Source organism: Pygoscelis adeliae, unplaced genomic scaffold (genome assembly GCF_000699105.1).
Source record: "Pygoscelis adeliae isolate BGI_AS28 unplaced genomic scaffold, ASM69910v1 Scaffold79, whole genome shotgun sequence".
NCBI classification, from domain to species: Eukaryota; Metazoa; Chordata; class Aves; order Sphenisciformes; family Spheniscidae; genus Pygoscelis; species Pygoscelis adeliae.
Window position 1 is genome coordinate 3,470,061 of NW_008825532.1, and position 15,619 is coordinate 3,485,679.

A 15,619-nucleotide genomic window follows, 5' to 3' on the forward strand; every position below is an offset into this window, starting at 1 on the left:
GCGGGGGGGGGGGGGGGGGGGGATGTGCATGTACTGGGCTGGGCACATGTTTTGTCCTCCTCTCTCTTAGTCCTCCTCTCTAAGGAGGACTAAGGCCATCAGGCTGCACACAAGGCTACCTTGGTCTCAGAGCCTTCTGCATCTCTCTGCTGTTCAGGAAGGGATTCAAGATGCTCTGGGCCAGAGAGAGAACCACAGTACACAAGGGAAAGCTTGATTTCCTAACGCAGTGGTGTATATAGCTTTTTACTAGCTTTCATGCACTGCAGTAAAACTCACCCCAGCATTAAGCATTCACGGTGCCAAAGAAACAAGTAAAATTCAGGAACAAGTAACTGCCTTTGGGGTTTCATGAGGCTCTCTGTGTCTTTGCACTTCTAAATGCTGGCATAATAAATCCTGAAGTGCTTTTTTGATCACAGCAGATGTGATTAATACAGCTGTTAGCTGGTGTGTCTTCTAGAGGAAACAATTGGCAACCCCTCAGTGGATAAGCACTGGAGGCCTGAAAACCCCACGATTTTCTCCACATTTGAGAAACTAAGAGATAAAATAAAAATGTTCTTTTATTATCTTCAAATCCATATTCAGACACGATGTAAAGACAGTCACTTTTGCAATAAACATTTTGGAGAGTGCCTGTTAAAGTGAAAATGCTCTGCACAGCCAGAGCCCCTGTGGGGTCGGGCGGCTCCAAGTGCAACACGAGCGTTGCGACAGCACGTCCCACCCACTGCCCCCCAGACCCTCCTGCCCACCCGGCTTGGGGAGCGAGGGATGTCCATGTGTACAATGCTTCTTTTCCACTCAGCAGCATCTCTGCAAGGTGAGAAGGGGGCCTGCGGGGATGCTCAGAGGTGCTGAGCCCTGTAAACTTCATGCTACAAATGCACCTTTCCTCTTCCTCACACCCATCTTCCCCCAGGGAAATCCTGAGCAGGACACAAATATCCTCAGTGACTTTTCCAGGTTTCCCTTCTGCTTATTCCAGCATAATCACAACCACTGATTTCTGCTTGTTTGCAGCTGGAAGCTCAAACAACCGTTTATTTTCTGTATGGGTTCCTAATCTGGAAATGGATCTAATTTGCTTTACCAAATTATAAGCAAATTAAGCTAAACATATTGTGTTATGTCCGGAGGTATTGTGGAGCTTTCATGAAAGAGGAAAAACCATGTTGAGTTTCTTCTTTCCTCAGTATCAATAACTTCGTGTTCTCAAAAAATATAAATGTCTCTATAAACAGTAGAGTTTTTCCTTGGGGCCAGGAGCTGGATCTGTCTCACATCTTTCATCCTCTCAGCCCTTAAAAAAAAATATCCTTGCCAGCATCCCGAGCTCTATTCCCTTGCAGTTCCTCCCCTTGCTATTAGACACACTTTGATTATCTGCAATATTGCATTTGATAGTATTACTAAACAGTTCTGAAAATTTTCCTTTCGGCAATTGCTTCTTCCCTTTCAAATGGAACTTTTTTCCTTAATTGTAAATCAGCTTTAGAGCCTTGTACGTCTAAGGACAGTAAATACCCCACCGCTCCAAATGAGACAAGTATTTTGCATTTCCATTTCCTGACCCATGAGGGAGAATTCTGTGCAAAACGCAGGAGAAATAGCAAAGTGACAAAATAGCATTGGTTTTGGTTCATTCTCTGGTTAGAACAGCTGATGTTATGGAAAACATCCAGCACTATCTAGACTTTGTGGAGATTGAATTCAAAGAGGGCAAATACTTTATAGGTACTGCTACGTTTCAATGACAATTTTACTGACTGACAAATACTACATCACCTGAGGCTTGTGACATAATTTCTTAGTTTACTGATTTAAAACTGAAATATATAGCTGAAATATATTTCTTTGCCAGGGAAGTTTGCAGTCTGGATGTGAGATGGACTCCCCATCTGCATTTATAGCCACGAACATAGGCCCTAGTTTTCTTCTGCCAAACCACATTTATTCTGAGATAGGGGAAATGCCGCTCCTCTTCAAAAAGACTAACACAACTGATTTGCAAGATTATTTTTTAGCTGAGAAAAATTAAGAACTCTAACTGGCTGTGATAATTAGCAGTCACTAAGCCTATCTTTGGGGAAATATAGCACACTGTCTTATTTCAGTCCTGCCATAGTAAGGACTGAGAAAATAATGTAAATACCCATTGCTCTCCTGAGCAGCTCCTTGGGATGCAAAGCCTGGGGCAGAACCCGGGCTGGGCGTGAGCTGCTGCAGCAGTGATCTCTGCCCACCTAGCTTGGAAGGTGTGTCGTTTTGGTAAACACGGGCGATAAATTTAACTAGTCATCGTGACGCAAGCAAAAACTGTTGGCAGCCAGGGTGGAAATGCATGCTACTCCCTTCTTACAGGAAGGGGTAGTTTTAAGTTGATAACTCCTAGAAGCAGCCTTCTGGGCTTCTGCTGGTCCCCCTGCGTGCTCCTAGGCCAGTGGGGAGGCAGTGGCCCGGTGCCGGCCGGGGCAGGATGCTGGGGAGGCTGCTGGGGCGCAGCCCCAGGCTGTGGCGGCAGGTGGCTCGGCCAGTGCACCCCGCCAGAGCCATCGGCGACAAAGCAAAGGGCGCTCAGGATGCGGCTTTGCAGACAGCTAATCCAGGTGGGTAGAAGTCTTTGGTTGCTGTTTCATGCTGCAGCACGGAGGGGAAAGGGTATTTGCAGGGAAGGGCGAGAAAATGATCCTTGTTCTTGTCTGTGGCTGTGTTACTGCAGTGCTGCGTCTCCTGGGGTTACAAATGCTCCCGAGACACAGAGCAAATTGGGAGCTCTGACTAGCACAGTGCACAGGGATAAAGTTTTTTGCGTTAAATAGTCCTCCTCCTATGGCAGCAAATACAAACTGATACTTCATGTCAGGGAATCTGTTAATTAAAATAAATAAATAAACGTTCCTCCTTGTATGCAGCTGCCAGGTTTCCAGAGGAGGACCGGTGCATGTCCCCGCGTGTGCACGGCTGGTGCAAGTGGCAGACTTGCACCCCTCTGCTCCCTCCGGTGCTCCCTGCCAGGTTGCATTTACAACTGTGCGTGCTTGTGGCAGGCAGTGCCCTGGCTTACCTGGCAGGCAGCAGGCATGGACTGCTCCCACATGGACAAGCTCCCTGGCATGCAGATAGTTTCTCTTTTTAATCTGTACCACCACCTCCTTCGTCATGCCTTTGCAGACTCCTCACCCTAGCGAGGCTGGGCTGCATGGGGCTGCCTGTGCTCCCGTGGGATGGCTGTGGGTCTCCAGCGTGGGGCTTTGCCCTTGTCTTTCCTGGGATGGAACCTGTCCTTTTAGTGATCCATCCTACTGCTTGCTGCAGAACTGATTCAGACACTTGCTGGTATTTCAGATGTAGCTCTCCTGGTCTCACTGGCACTCTGTAAGAGAAATAGGAGATTAAATTTACCTGGGGGTCTGGGTGCCAAGATTTACACCTGGGATTTTTCAGCCATTCACAAGTCCTGGCGTGCATGAGCAGGTCTGGGGCCAAGGCACTTAATGTAATTTCACCATCTCAACTCAGGAAGGAAGAGAGGCATCCTGTGCCCTGTTCTGTAGCGGCAGTGATTTCCTTTCAGCCAAGCACCAGCAATCCAGCCATAGCCAGAGAGTGCAGGACACCGAGACTGTGGGCATCTCCATGTCCATCCCTTCCTGCATGCCCTGGTCACCCACAGGACATTTCTAAACACCAGTCCCACATTTGCAAGCACAGGGCACTGTAACCTAGCATATTGGGTGCACCTACCTGGGTGTGTGAGCAGTCCCAGCTACCTCGTGATGACCACCTGTACAATGCAAAAGCCAGGATTTGAGCTAGCTGTTGCTTACCCTATTTTTGCAGGGTCTCCCTGCCACTGCCTTTGTCGTGGCCTGTCATTGGGCTTGTTTCCATCAAGAGGAGCCAGAGTCCCTTCCTCATTGTGCTCGCGGTGACAGCATGCTAATGGCATCACTGTGGTAGTCTGGTGGGGTGTAATGTATCATCATTAGAGTACAGTAATGTGGTACCCAGCTTGCATGAGAATGACTGCCAGCCTCCCACCAGGCTGTATTTTAACAGACCTCCTCTCTCCATCAGCACTTTTAGAACGGATGCTGTCGAGGAGTTATTAGTGCTGCTGGCAGTTTGCTTAACTCACTAGTTGGGCCATTTAAAAGCAAGATGCTAGCAGGGTGAGAGCATGCTGCAGGCGTGGGTGACTTCAGCCCTGCATCCTTTCCCTCCTTAATCAGGAAGGTTAGAAGAGATTTTTAATTTAAAACCTACCTAAACAAAAAAAAAATTAAGCAAAATGAAATAAGCTGCAAATGTAACAAAGCATCTCACACCAGCTGCTGAGTCCTTTTGACATTAGAAAGCACATTTGCCTCTCACAGAACAGAAAAGTGCCATTCTGAACTTTCAATCCTTTTCCCCCTGTAATGACAGCTTTTTTCCTCTTCCCTTCTTCAAGCTTAACTCATTGTTTTCTTTTATAAAATCTCTTACAGGTTACAAAGTTTTCAAAAATGACAGAAGGCCTACAAATTTTGATAAAAAGGTGTTAGTATGGGCAGGACGCTTTAAAAAGGAGGAGGACATTCCCAAGCACGTATCGTAAGTAGACCTGTCTGAATGATGCTTTTGGATGTGAACATACAGATTGAGACCCCGGTCTGCATTACCCAGAATTGTGCTCACATGGTGAGGGTTAGTGCTCCATCATGCTGACGGGGCCTGCTGCTACTAGTGTCCAAAAATAATCTGAATTTTTGGGAACATGAACTTTTTGTGATGCCCTGTGAAGTAAACTGGATTCACTTCTTTTAGATATCATAAATTTCAGACTAAGCTGAAGTGTCTTTTGCAAGACAAGTAGCTTTGTAACTCAGAAGTCACCATGGTAGAATATCATCCACTTTGGATTTTTGCATGCTTTGCCAGTTTTTATTGATTAACAATTAATAATACTGCGTAAATTTTAAAAAGAAGCTGGGGCTATACACAGTTTTGGTGACAGACATCTGCAATGAGTTCCTCATGTCTGGGCTATGGTTTCACCTCCTTGTCGAGGTATTTTGTTAAAGGATTGTCACTCAGTTTTGGAGACCTAATGCTTCCTGACCTGTGACATCCTGGGGGCTCCTCCAGCTGGCCTACCCCTTGCAGGTGTAAGTAAATCCATGGCCCGATACAATTTCATGAATGACTCATTGCCACGCTGCAGTCTCTTGCAAGCATGAATTGTCGGATAAAAGTTGTGAGTCACTCATGGAAGGTGGTGGAGATTTCCCAGCGATGGCTGTGGCTGTTCAGCTGCTTGGGAAGACAGCTCTGGATGGACAGCACAGTTGTCTGCTCCAGCTCAGGCTCAGCCTCCCACCGCAGGCAGATGCTTGTGGGGCTGGTGCCAGCTGCCTGGTAGAGGGCTACACTGCAGTGGGACAGGGCTGCAAAGCACCATGTGCAGCTGGGATGGGGATGTGGCCACAGACCCAGTCACCGCTTGCTGTGCCTCTTCACTGTGTGAAAACTCTCTGTTGGTCTTAGCCAAAATGTCATGTGTGTGCTTTTATTCCACTGAGGGTGGCATTGCCTGACCCTGGTGGCACAGCCCCGGTGTCTCCTGGTGCTGTGCAGTACCCCATGCCTTGCAACACCCAAAGCTGGGCCCCTCGTAATTCCATTATCATGATGAAAAGACTTTCCTGTCCTTGTCATTTTTCAGGTGTTCACTCTCATATGCAATAAAAGAAGGCAGGAGAGCAGGATTTGTTATTCCTGTTGTTGCTGATGACTGTTTGGAGTAGCAATACCCTACCTGTGTGGGAGGGTGGCTAAATCTTTCCCCCATAGGCTAATTTTTTGAATCCTCCTCTAAGCACTTGCAGAAAGAGAAGGCTGAAACACATTGTACGTTAACAGGCAGTTGCTGGAAGACTTGCAGATTCATTACCCAGCTCCCCATGATCTCATTTCACACATGCTGCTGCAGGATGGAAACTCTGCTCTGTCCTCCACAGGTCTGAGGTCCTCGACGCAGCAAGAAACAGCGTCAGGATAAAGGTTTGCTACATCATGATTGCACTGACCTTGCTGGGCTGTTTGGCCATGGTAATCACAGGCAAAGAAGTGAGTATTGTTTCTGGGTGAAGTGAACTGATCCTCTTAATGTATGATCTATGTATGCTCTCTTTGTAAATAAACGCCTAGGTGACAGATATGTTTGAGAATAAGTCCGTATAAGCAATGTTTGCACAGGATCTGTGTCACTCCATTCTCTGGAGGAGAGATTGGCATGGGGAAGCACAACTTGCTGGTTAATGTGTTCCTTCTGACCCACTTTGCCATAAACCCGTGCAGTGCAATGCTCTGTATTATGGTATCTCAGCAAGAAGCCGGTCCAAAGGTTGTAGAGTAGCTCAGACAATGTCAATGGTGCCTGGTCCTGCCCTGTATCCGTGGGCCATGAGGCTCCTGCAGTCCTGCCTGCCTAGCCTGTGTGCCACCGTGGCCACCAAGAGCTGTGACACTTGCTTCTTCCAGTCCCACTGCTGGGGAAGGAGGGTCTCCAGCCTGAGTTGCATGTCCCAGTGCACCTATAAACAATTTACAGTGTAATTTTCCTGCTAATCAGAGCTCCAAATGCTGAAAATTTGCTAAAACAAGGAAATGCATTAACTTCTGTCACTGCAAAATATCAAAAAGGACAGTGGAGTGTCAAAGCAAGTGGTGCAAAAGTGGGGAAATTTAGTGGTGGGAAATGTATGCATGCAATGATTTTCACCATTTCTTTTCAAGGCTGCTAAAAGGGATCACACGCTGCTGAGGATGAACACAGAAAAGAAGGCCCAATGGAGGGCCGAAGTGGAGAAAGATGGGGCAGCTGTTGGGAAGCCACAATGATTGGGAACAGATTTATTTTAATGGCAGGAGATAAGTGATTTGCACACGTGGCATATGTACCTGTCTTCGTTTAACTCTTTGGAGCTTTTTCACTGAAATTCTCAGGGCTAAGACTTCACTGCTTAAAAACTGTTCCATACAAACTGGGAAACTCCTATGGAAACTCCAACAGCTGCTTTCTGTGGCCTCTGGTATTTGGCACTGGGTTCTGCTGAAATGCAGAAATCTCTTCTAAGCTGGAAAGTGTGGGAAGGACAGATGCAGGACTCCCCAGCTCAGGATCAGCTTTTTGTGGTGCTGCTGATGCTCAGCATGGCTGTGGGGCTGTCTCCTTGCAACCAGGAAGGATGTGGCCCTACATCAGAGAGCATCCCATTCTGTGCAATGCCTCTAGCACAAACAGCCTTGGCCGAAGTGACCCAGAGCAGGGGGAAAAGGAGTCCGAAATATGTTTTGCAAGCACGAAGAGGTCAATTATCTCTACCTCTGAGCCTGCTGCCATCACTGTCTCCTCTCACTCCCCATCCCCTCGTGGCATCCCGTGGCCGGGGGAGAGGGGGGACATGAGCATGAAGAGGGGCTGGGAAGTCGGAGGAGTGTGAGCAGACCCTGACAACTGATGTGGGCCAAAAGGGGCTTTGGGCCAGAGGAGATGGCAGTGATGTGGAGTGGTAGCGTGGGCATGTGGAGTGGTTTGGTTGCTGTGGGGCAGCCTGGGGAACGCATGCCTGGCACAGGGAGCCTGCCCTGGAGGCACCTCTCGTCCTGTTGCACCTCGCTGGTTTTTCATCTTCTGCTTCCAGTCATTGTCGTGAAAGTTTTCTAGCATGTGCTTAGTTGTGATTTTAGTCAGGAGTGATTGTTAATACATGGTTTGCTAAAACTGGACTTTTTAATTGTCATAGTTCATTAATTTGTAATAAAACAGCTGTCCAATTACATCTAAAACAAACGCATCTCTTCACAGATTCATTTAAAGTGTCACCAAACTCTCTGGGATGATGTTTAACAGATGGGAGACATCCTAATGAAATATTGAAAGTTTCATTTTCATGAAGTGATTAAACTTCAAGACAGGCCCCAGTTTGTGCTTGTGGGCGCTGACGGTCTGAGCCCCCATGCATCATTCGTAACCCCTCAAGACCCATAAGACAGGTTGGTGGAGCTGGGTGCGCTGCATGGGGTGCCAAGGGACGTGGAGTGACAAAGCCCAGCCGTCTTACCCTGGCTGCCATAGGAGATGGCAAATGCTGTAACCACACTCAGCCTTTGTGCAGTGTCCTGAGCATCACATCAAGGCTTGGCCTTTGCAAGGTTTATTACTTGGACCAGTTGCACTTGTGCCCCAGAGGTGTCTGGAAGCTCCCGCTCAGGTCTCTGGGGTTTATTGTGTCAAAAATCATGTCCACTTATTGCTGGTGTGTCACTACATGAACAAGCTGCTGGCAAGGACAGGCTGGGGCATTGGCAGGCAGTCAGCAGTTGCTGGGCTCTGGGACTCCATCTTCTATGCCTGTGGTCGTTGGGCAGCTTTTTCCCTCTGATGCTTCTTAGGAGCACTTTTCTCCACTTTGCAGACCTTCATCCTAAAGATGAGGAGCGTGTGTTACATCTGTCACAGCTTGGTGTTTGCAGTCCTTGTTTCCAACTCACAGCCCCGTGCAGTGCAATCCACCAAAAGTGATGTCTGCTCCCTGTAGTATTCCTCGTGAAGCACATCTCAGGGAAGTGAAAATAATGGTCTAGGACAAGCACAGAGTGAACAAGTCTCTGCTGAGAAAGCACTTTTGCCTGCACAGGTAATATGGGCTCTTTCATTTTACATGACCTGGTTTTCTTGGTTAGTGCAATAAACCTCAAGAATTACCTCAAAGTTAGCGTTCATTTGGGGATAAACTAAAACAGCTCTGGTCAGTCTCTTGGTTGGTTTGTTGTTTTTTTTTTTTTAAATTCTTAAGCGGCTTTCACATGCCCTCTTTAAGAAGGCACATGTAACACTTAAAGGAACCCATTTTGATGCTCGTAAACAAATCCACATCCGTGTCCTAAGCTTCCCTGACTTAAGCAGGAAAGGAGATAACCATAACCATACATAAAGAACAAGCAAATTAATTGTGACTTGTTCCGCTCTCTGCTCTGAACTTTCCTCTGCTTGAGAAAAAACCCTGCTTCAGGTGTGAGCTATTATCAAAGCCTCTTAAACAGCCTGGGTCTCTGTTGACTAGTGCATGAAGCTGCTGCGTTACACATGGTCGTTAAGAAAAAAGAAAAATCAATTCCTCCTCCCTGAGCCACTGATGATGGGCCACTTCTGAGTGGTCAGATGACCCAGGTGCTTTTGGGCTCTCACAAAGAGCTATGACTATTATGTGGGGAATAATTCTTTACCAGTCCCGGCTACATGATTTTTCATTTTAATATCATAATATTCCCCAAAAAATCAATCACACTAATTGCTGGCTTGCACTCGGTCGGTTGCGGGTGGCTGCTGGCGCTGGTGTAGTGCAGCCTCGGCTGGAGCCATCCCCCGTAGTAACTGGAGATGCCAGCAGAGGACGTTGCACTGCTGATGCCTCTCCAACACTGGGACTTATCACTGCTTGTTAAAATCGGTTTCCATCTGTTTGCAAAGTCCTTTAACTCTTCTCTTGAAAAGCTTCTAATTAACACAGCTTCCTGAATGTATAATTGGCTAATCTTCACCACTTTAGGGTTGTGGGGTTTTTTTATTTCCCCTCCCATCTATATTGCTTCAGTGTCACACCTGATCCCCCAGTCATTTAAAAAAGGGATGGGAGTTGTTATTAGGTAGGAGCTATTCTTCCCTTTTTAATGATGTGCTCTGTATTTCCCCAGCCTGGCCCTGAGGACAATGTAAGGGGCTGGCTCCTCTCTGAGGCAGGGAATGGAGCTGAGAGTGCGCTGGTTTGCCACAATGTTCAGGGACACCAAGGGTGAGTCCCTTCAGCTCTCACCTCCTTGTTTACTGCTCTGTACCAGGAGGAAAGAACACTTTCTCCCTTGCAGGGATTTTGCCATTTTAACGCACTCCTATATGGAAATGGTTAACAATGTGCTGGTGGCTGGTGCCATAGAGATTTGCATTATGGAAACAATTATTGGGGAAGATTTTCCCTAGTAGCTGGAGTTGATCTAATTCTGTTTCCATTAAAATCAGTGCTGCAGTTCCTCCTGGCTGTGAATTAAGGTTATCATCCACCATTTTTTGAAGTCTCAGTGATTTCCAGAGACTCAGCTTCCCCAGGGAGCTAGGCTGCTGTGGGGCAGAGCTGGGTGCACTGAGCTTTCTTCTGCCAATGTGGTGAGATCAAGCTCGTACGGGAGGCTCTGCATCATGAGCATCCCTGTGCCTTGGAGAAAAGGTGTGAGATGGGGAAGTCTGAGCTCAGGACATCTCAGTCCCTTCCGTACTCATTTTGCCTCTCCTTTTAACCTGCTCAGGGGGTTTCTAGTGACACTTGATTTCTTTCCATCCATCTGCTATGTGCAGCTCTTCTCCTGGGATGCAGCAAGTCTGACATGATCCTGCACTTGCAAAGGACATTTTCCCTTGATGAAGATGAAATCTTGCCATTCAGAAAGATCTCATTTTAAAGACTTCCCTGTTCTTTCAGTGTTTAATCTCCCACCAAGCTGGGAAACTGCTGCATATTTTAAGGCTGAACACATGCAGCTTCAGCTTCCAGGCATTGGACATTGTCTTCAATATGGAGTATAAAACATCCCATCTCAACTCTTTCCTGTGTGTAACTAGTCAACCCTCAGCTGTTGTTTGGAGATGGATTCCTGCTATGTTCAAAACACCTGCAGTTTCTAACCATTGCTTGTGGGTATCACTGGCTTACTGGCCAGTTAAGTGATTGACACCATAGTGAATTTATCCCTGTATCAAGTGATTTACTACATTAAGAGCCTCTTCATAAACTATCCAAATAGGTTTTTTTTTTTTTGTTTGGTTTAGCATAGAATCAATAATCTAGTACTTTTGCAGAACGAAAGGATGTAAAATCTTTCCAGACTTTACTGACTACCCTAGAAAATCAAAAAGCACAGTGGTGATGCATCAGAAACTTGTTCTGCTCTGTGCCCAAGGCGCCAGTACCTGCGGGAGCAGCATGGCCAGCCAGTGGCTGTAAACCTGCAGTTTACAGTTCCTGGGACTGCCAAGGGTCAGTTCAAAGGAGCTTCAGGGTTGAAGGTCTCCTTTGGGTGAGATGCAATGATGGTTTGAATCTGTAAAGGGACCTGCTCCCTCTTACCACAAAGATCTTTCCAGCTTGGAGCAGCCTCCTGCTTTCTCCTTTGCTCAGCATCATTGCAGCAAATAAGCACTGGCTGCTGCTGGTCCACAGGTATCTGTGGTCCTCATGCCCATCATGATTTCAGAGATGGCTTAAACGCCACTCTCCTGTTTGGATTTGGCACGAAGTCATTCTAGCCTAGCAGGAAAGCAAGGCCAATGTCCAATAGTTTGAATTAATTAATGGATCATTCATTAATGCATTGAGGTAACATTAAAGCAATTTTCCATGGTTAAGTAGTTTGATGATCATTAGTGCTGTATGATTTGTTGCAAAACCACTGTGACAGTCATATGTTAAGTAGGTAGCTCCTGAAGGGCTCTTAAAGGACCTGATTATTTAATTTCTTTGCTCTGCGCAGGATCTGGACACAAACCTCAACACCACATTGGTCTAGCTGGCTCCATACCTTGTCTGTGCATGAGACAGCTTTCTACATGGAAATCTAAAGCTGGAATCTGACTCTTCCTCTGTAGCATTGCGTTTCCTCAATGAAGGGTCCTTGGGCTATTTGGGAAGGGACTGCTGTTTGCTGGGTGTGTGAGGGTTTGCCAGAGGGAGGAGGTCAGCCTGGAACAGGATATCATAGGAAATAGTTGGGCTTACTCATGATTTATGTATGCTCTGCAGCATGAGCAGAGTTATCAGAAACTGCTGGGTGAGACTAGACCAGAAAACCGAGGGATTTGCATGCCGGTTTGTAATGTACTTCTCCCAGATGACGCACGGTCCTGAGACTTTTTCTAAATGAAATAGAAACCAAAATAGCCTAATGAATTAGTCATATGCTAATTACAATCATTACTAATGGTTAATGTTTCTGCAGAATGTATGAATGCACACACAACTCATGTGGTGCACTGTGAATTGCACCACTGTTACACCCCAAACTCTTAGCTCCCCGGCAGGTATTTTATCATTTCCTAAGCATTGTCCTGCAAAAATTTCTAACAGCAGGGCTATAATCTTTACCAAGGACATCCATTAGGGCTCTAAAGGTGTCATTAAAGCAATGCTGCTCCAGGAAGGATGGATCAATCTCCAGAATGCGGTTCCAGACTGTACTAAGGGGCTGGAGTAAACCTTGAAAGGCAGACAGTTAAATATCCCAGCATTTCAGTGCTCTAAGCCCTATGAGAGGGCAATTTTACTTGACCAACAAACCTTAATACAAAGCAAAAATGCAACTACTGCATGTTGTACTCTCCCACTCATTTCCTTTTTTCTTCTCCCAGGAGCCATTGTGCAGGTGGCACAGGGGATGCTGTGAGCTGGGGACCGCTGGGCACCCGCTACTGTGGCATGAGTCCACGCACGGGATGCTGAGGGGCTGCCAAGCGCTGCACAGTGAAACTCTGCAGAGACGGGCAAGGAGCTGCCTGTGCAGCTGCGGTATCTAACGTGCCAATTCCCACAGCCTCTCTGTAGCTGCTAATGTTTATGGTGTTTGAGGACTTTTTAATCTACTTGCTTCTTGTTGCCTTTGCTGAATGCACCAGGGAGGGATCTGAGCTCATTTCAGGTGAAGTCCAGGTGTCTGTGGACTTCCATGGGTGACAGCTGGATGTGCAAGTGTCTCCTGCTGCTGGGAATGACACAGATGTCCTGCCAAGATGGGCTCTGGGAGCCACGGAGGAAACTGCACAGGGTGAGGAGCAGAGACAGCCGCTGCTCAGATGGCACTTTGCATACAGCTCCCCAAAGGCGACTGATTCCCTCCCGGTGTCCTTTGCTCTGGGCCAAACTCTGACCTGGCACCTGTGTGCTCTGCAGCAGATGGTGCCATCCTCCCAACAGCCAGGCTGTGAGAGCTCAACTGCTCTGGGGGTCCCAGGGCAGCATCAGCTCAACCAGCACAGGTAAGAGGGCTTTCACCTGCCCATGACGGGGCTGGGAACGGCGTGCCTGGCTGTGGGGGTAGTGGAGCCCTGCTGTCACATCCTGCTCAACCCACCAGCACAGGCAGTAGCTGTGGTTCATCGCCCTCCAGACTTCCCACAACACATGAACTCTGCAATGTTCATCAGGTGGGACACTGGCCTTCTTTTTAAGAAGTTCTTAAAGTACAGTGACTACCTTAGGGCTCATCTTCTTTGGGAAGAACTAGGACAGAGTGTTCAGCAGAGCAGCTTGAGCCCAAATACTTTATTTTGCTTCATAATTGAAGCCAGAGAGAAAGAAGAGTAATAATAGTAATAATAATAATAACTTAAAAAAATAAAAAATCCTGGCAAAAGTGTACCTGCATATGAGCCTGAGTCACCCATGTCCAGATTCACTTTCTGTGCACAAAGTTATGCACCAGCCTGGGAAATTATTTGCAATATCCCTCAGCTTTTTTCCTTTACACATATATTTACATAAAGGAAAGTAAAATCTCTGCAGCCTACCTTTATCTCAAAAGTGGGTTTCCCTTGAGGCAGAGTGAAATAGAGCGGCTGTCTCATCTGAAGGAGGAATGATGTGAATTCTTCTTTCAGCACCGTGGAAAGAAGCTGAAAGTTTGCACTGGGAAGAGGCAGCCAAGACTCTACTTCCCTACTGCTACTGGGGGATCTAACCCTGCCTTCCTCAGCAGCTCCCAAAGCACACCACAAAGGCAATCAGTGCCATGTCATCCATTTTAGAGGTGGGGAATGCTGCACCCCTGGGAACAGGGCAAGTGCAAGTGTGGGCTGGCACAGGCATCACCCCTTTATGGGCTTGTTTTGCTTTTAGAGCTGAGGACTTAGGATGAGTGAAGTTTAAGGGCTGGGGTTTGGAGCATTGGGAAGGGGTTCCCCATCACCCAGGGGCCTGGAGATGCTGCTGAGCTCTGCTCTGACCCCGCTCTGACCCTGCTGCGGTGGCTAGCCCCTGTGGGGCTGCCCTGGGAGTATACCTGAAAAGTATTGAGTATCACTATTGAGTAGTGATATTTAATATAGAAAGTGGCAGAGTGCAGAAACAGTCACAAACCTGGAAGAGAAATGGGGAAACAGCACAAGGGTGACACAAGAGAAGGGAGGGCTTCGCTGCCCTCTTCCTCTGACTCCCTCCTCCCTGTTAACAACACTTTCATCAACGAGGAAAAGTTATTTGAGTTGCTTTTACACATCAGCCAGGGATCATGACCTGGAAATTAAGGCAGCCCCCCATATGCACTTATCAGCCCTCTCACGGAGGCTTGGCCGGGCTCTGGATGCCCTCGCACAGCAGTCGCTGCAAGCTCAGTGCTTCCTGGCTAATGTGCTCCCTTGCTGCTCTGTATGCAGGCATACTTCTATAAACAGCAATAAAACCATGTACTTAACCAATAAAACAGGCATAAGAGCTCTGACATCCAGGCATCAGAGCTGAGATAACAGCTCTCTTGGAAACTAACCCTCTGCATAGGCTGAACCATTATGATTTCTAACTGTACAGCTATTATCCTCCATTATCCTACCCTCTGTCTTGCTACCCTCGTCGGAGTGTGCGCTGTGTCATATGCCAGCTTTCAGCCCACGATTAGTGTCGCTGAGTCCCCAGCACTGATCCCCCTGGATGCTGTGTGGCTGGGGCAACTCAGGTGCTCGCCAGCTTGTGGTGTTTGGCTGGGTGTTGCTGCTATTCGCTCAGGTATTGCTGAGCATGAGATGAGCTCTGTTTGCAGCCTGGGCTTCCCTGGCAAACCCAGTTCCCATAGAGAAGGGCTCAGCACTGTGTGCACTGCTCATCGCACACATCATGCGTCCTGACTAACAACATACCTATGCATTTTACAGACCGACTTCTGTATCGGCCAGGAAAGCATGTTGCTGAAGGGGAAATCTTTCTGCCTGCTGTAAAATGCTGTGTTTAGATCAACTGTATGCTCTTTATCTGGTTCCACAAACCCAGGAGCAGTTTTACAGCACTGGTCTTCCAGAAACACAGGCTTTGCTCTGGAGAGGTGGAGGAGCAGGTAACAGCTTGTGGTCTGAGAAGAGGGAGTCGGAAACACAAGTTCATGTAAACTGCCCTGCTAAGAAGTGCAAAATTCTGAAGTTTTGAACTATGAGCCGTTTGATGCTTAATTTTGGAAGTGTAGACCAAGTGCCTTAGAAAAAGGAAGATTGTGTGGCACATGTCTTGGTGTCGCAGATGTTTTTTGTAATACAGGCAGGAAGCGAAGCACTAGGGGACCGTAGGGCTGGGCAGCTCCATGCCGGGGTGGAGAACTCGGTGCCATGGCTCTGCCTGCTGCTGGAGGGCAGGATGCAGCAGTGCTGGGTGCACTCATGTGTGTGTTTAGTGCTACCATGCACCCTCCAAATTTGCTGCTGTAAAAGCTGGTGACCCCTTCCCTGTGCTCCGGGGGGTGATGGCACGGCCAGTGCTCATGGGGAGGAGAAGCAGCATTGCTCTGCTGGCTGTGCAAGGGCTGAGCTGAGTGCAATGTAGCC

At 47.5% G+C, this 15,619-nt stretch overlaps 1 protein-coding gene across 1 annotated transcript in view; it reads left to right on the plus strand.

Moving 5' to 3' along the window:
* Positions 1–6,891, plus strand: part of LOC103923412 (protein FAM162A-like) — a 9,857-nt gene extending 2,966 nt beyond the window's left edge. The window contains exons 3-5 of the mRNA XM_009331756.1: positions 4,497–4,602; positions 6,009–6,117; positions 6,787–6,891. Coding sequence (XP_009330031.1) covers positions 4,497–4,602; positions 6,009–6,117; positions 6,787–6,891 — 320 coding nt within the window. The remainder of the gene's footprint in view (positions 1–4,496; positions 4,603–6,008; positions 6,118–6,786) is intronic.
* Positions 6,892–15,619: the final 8,728 nt, after the last annotated feature.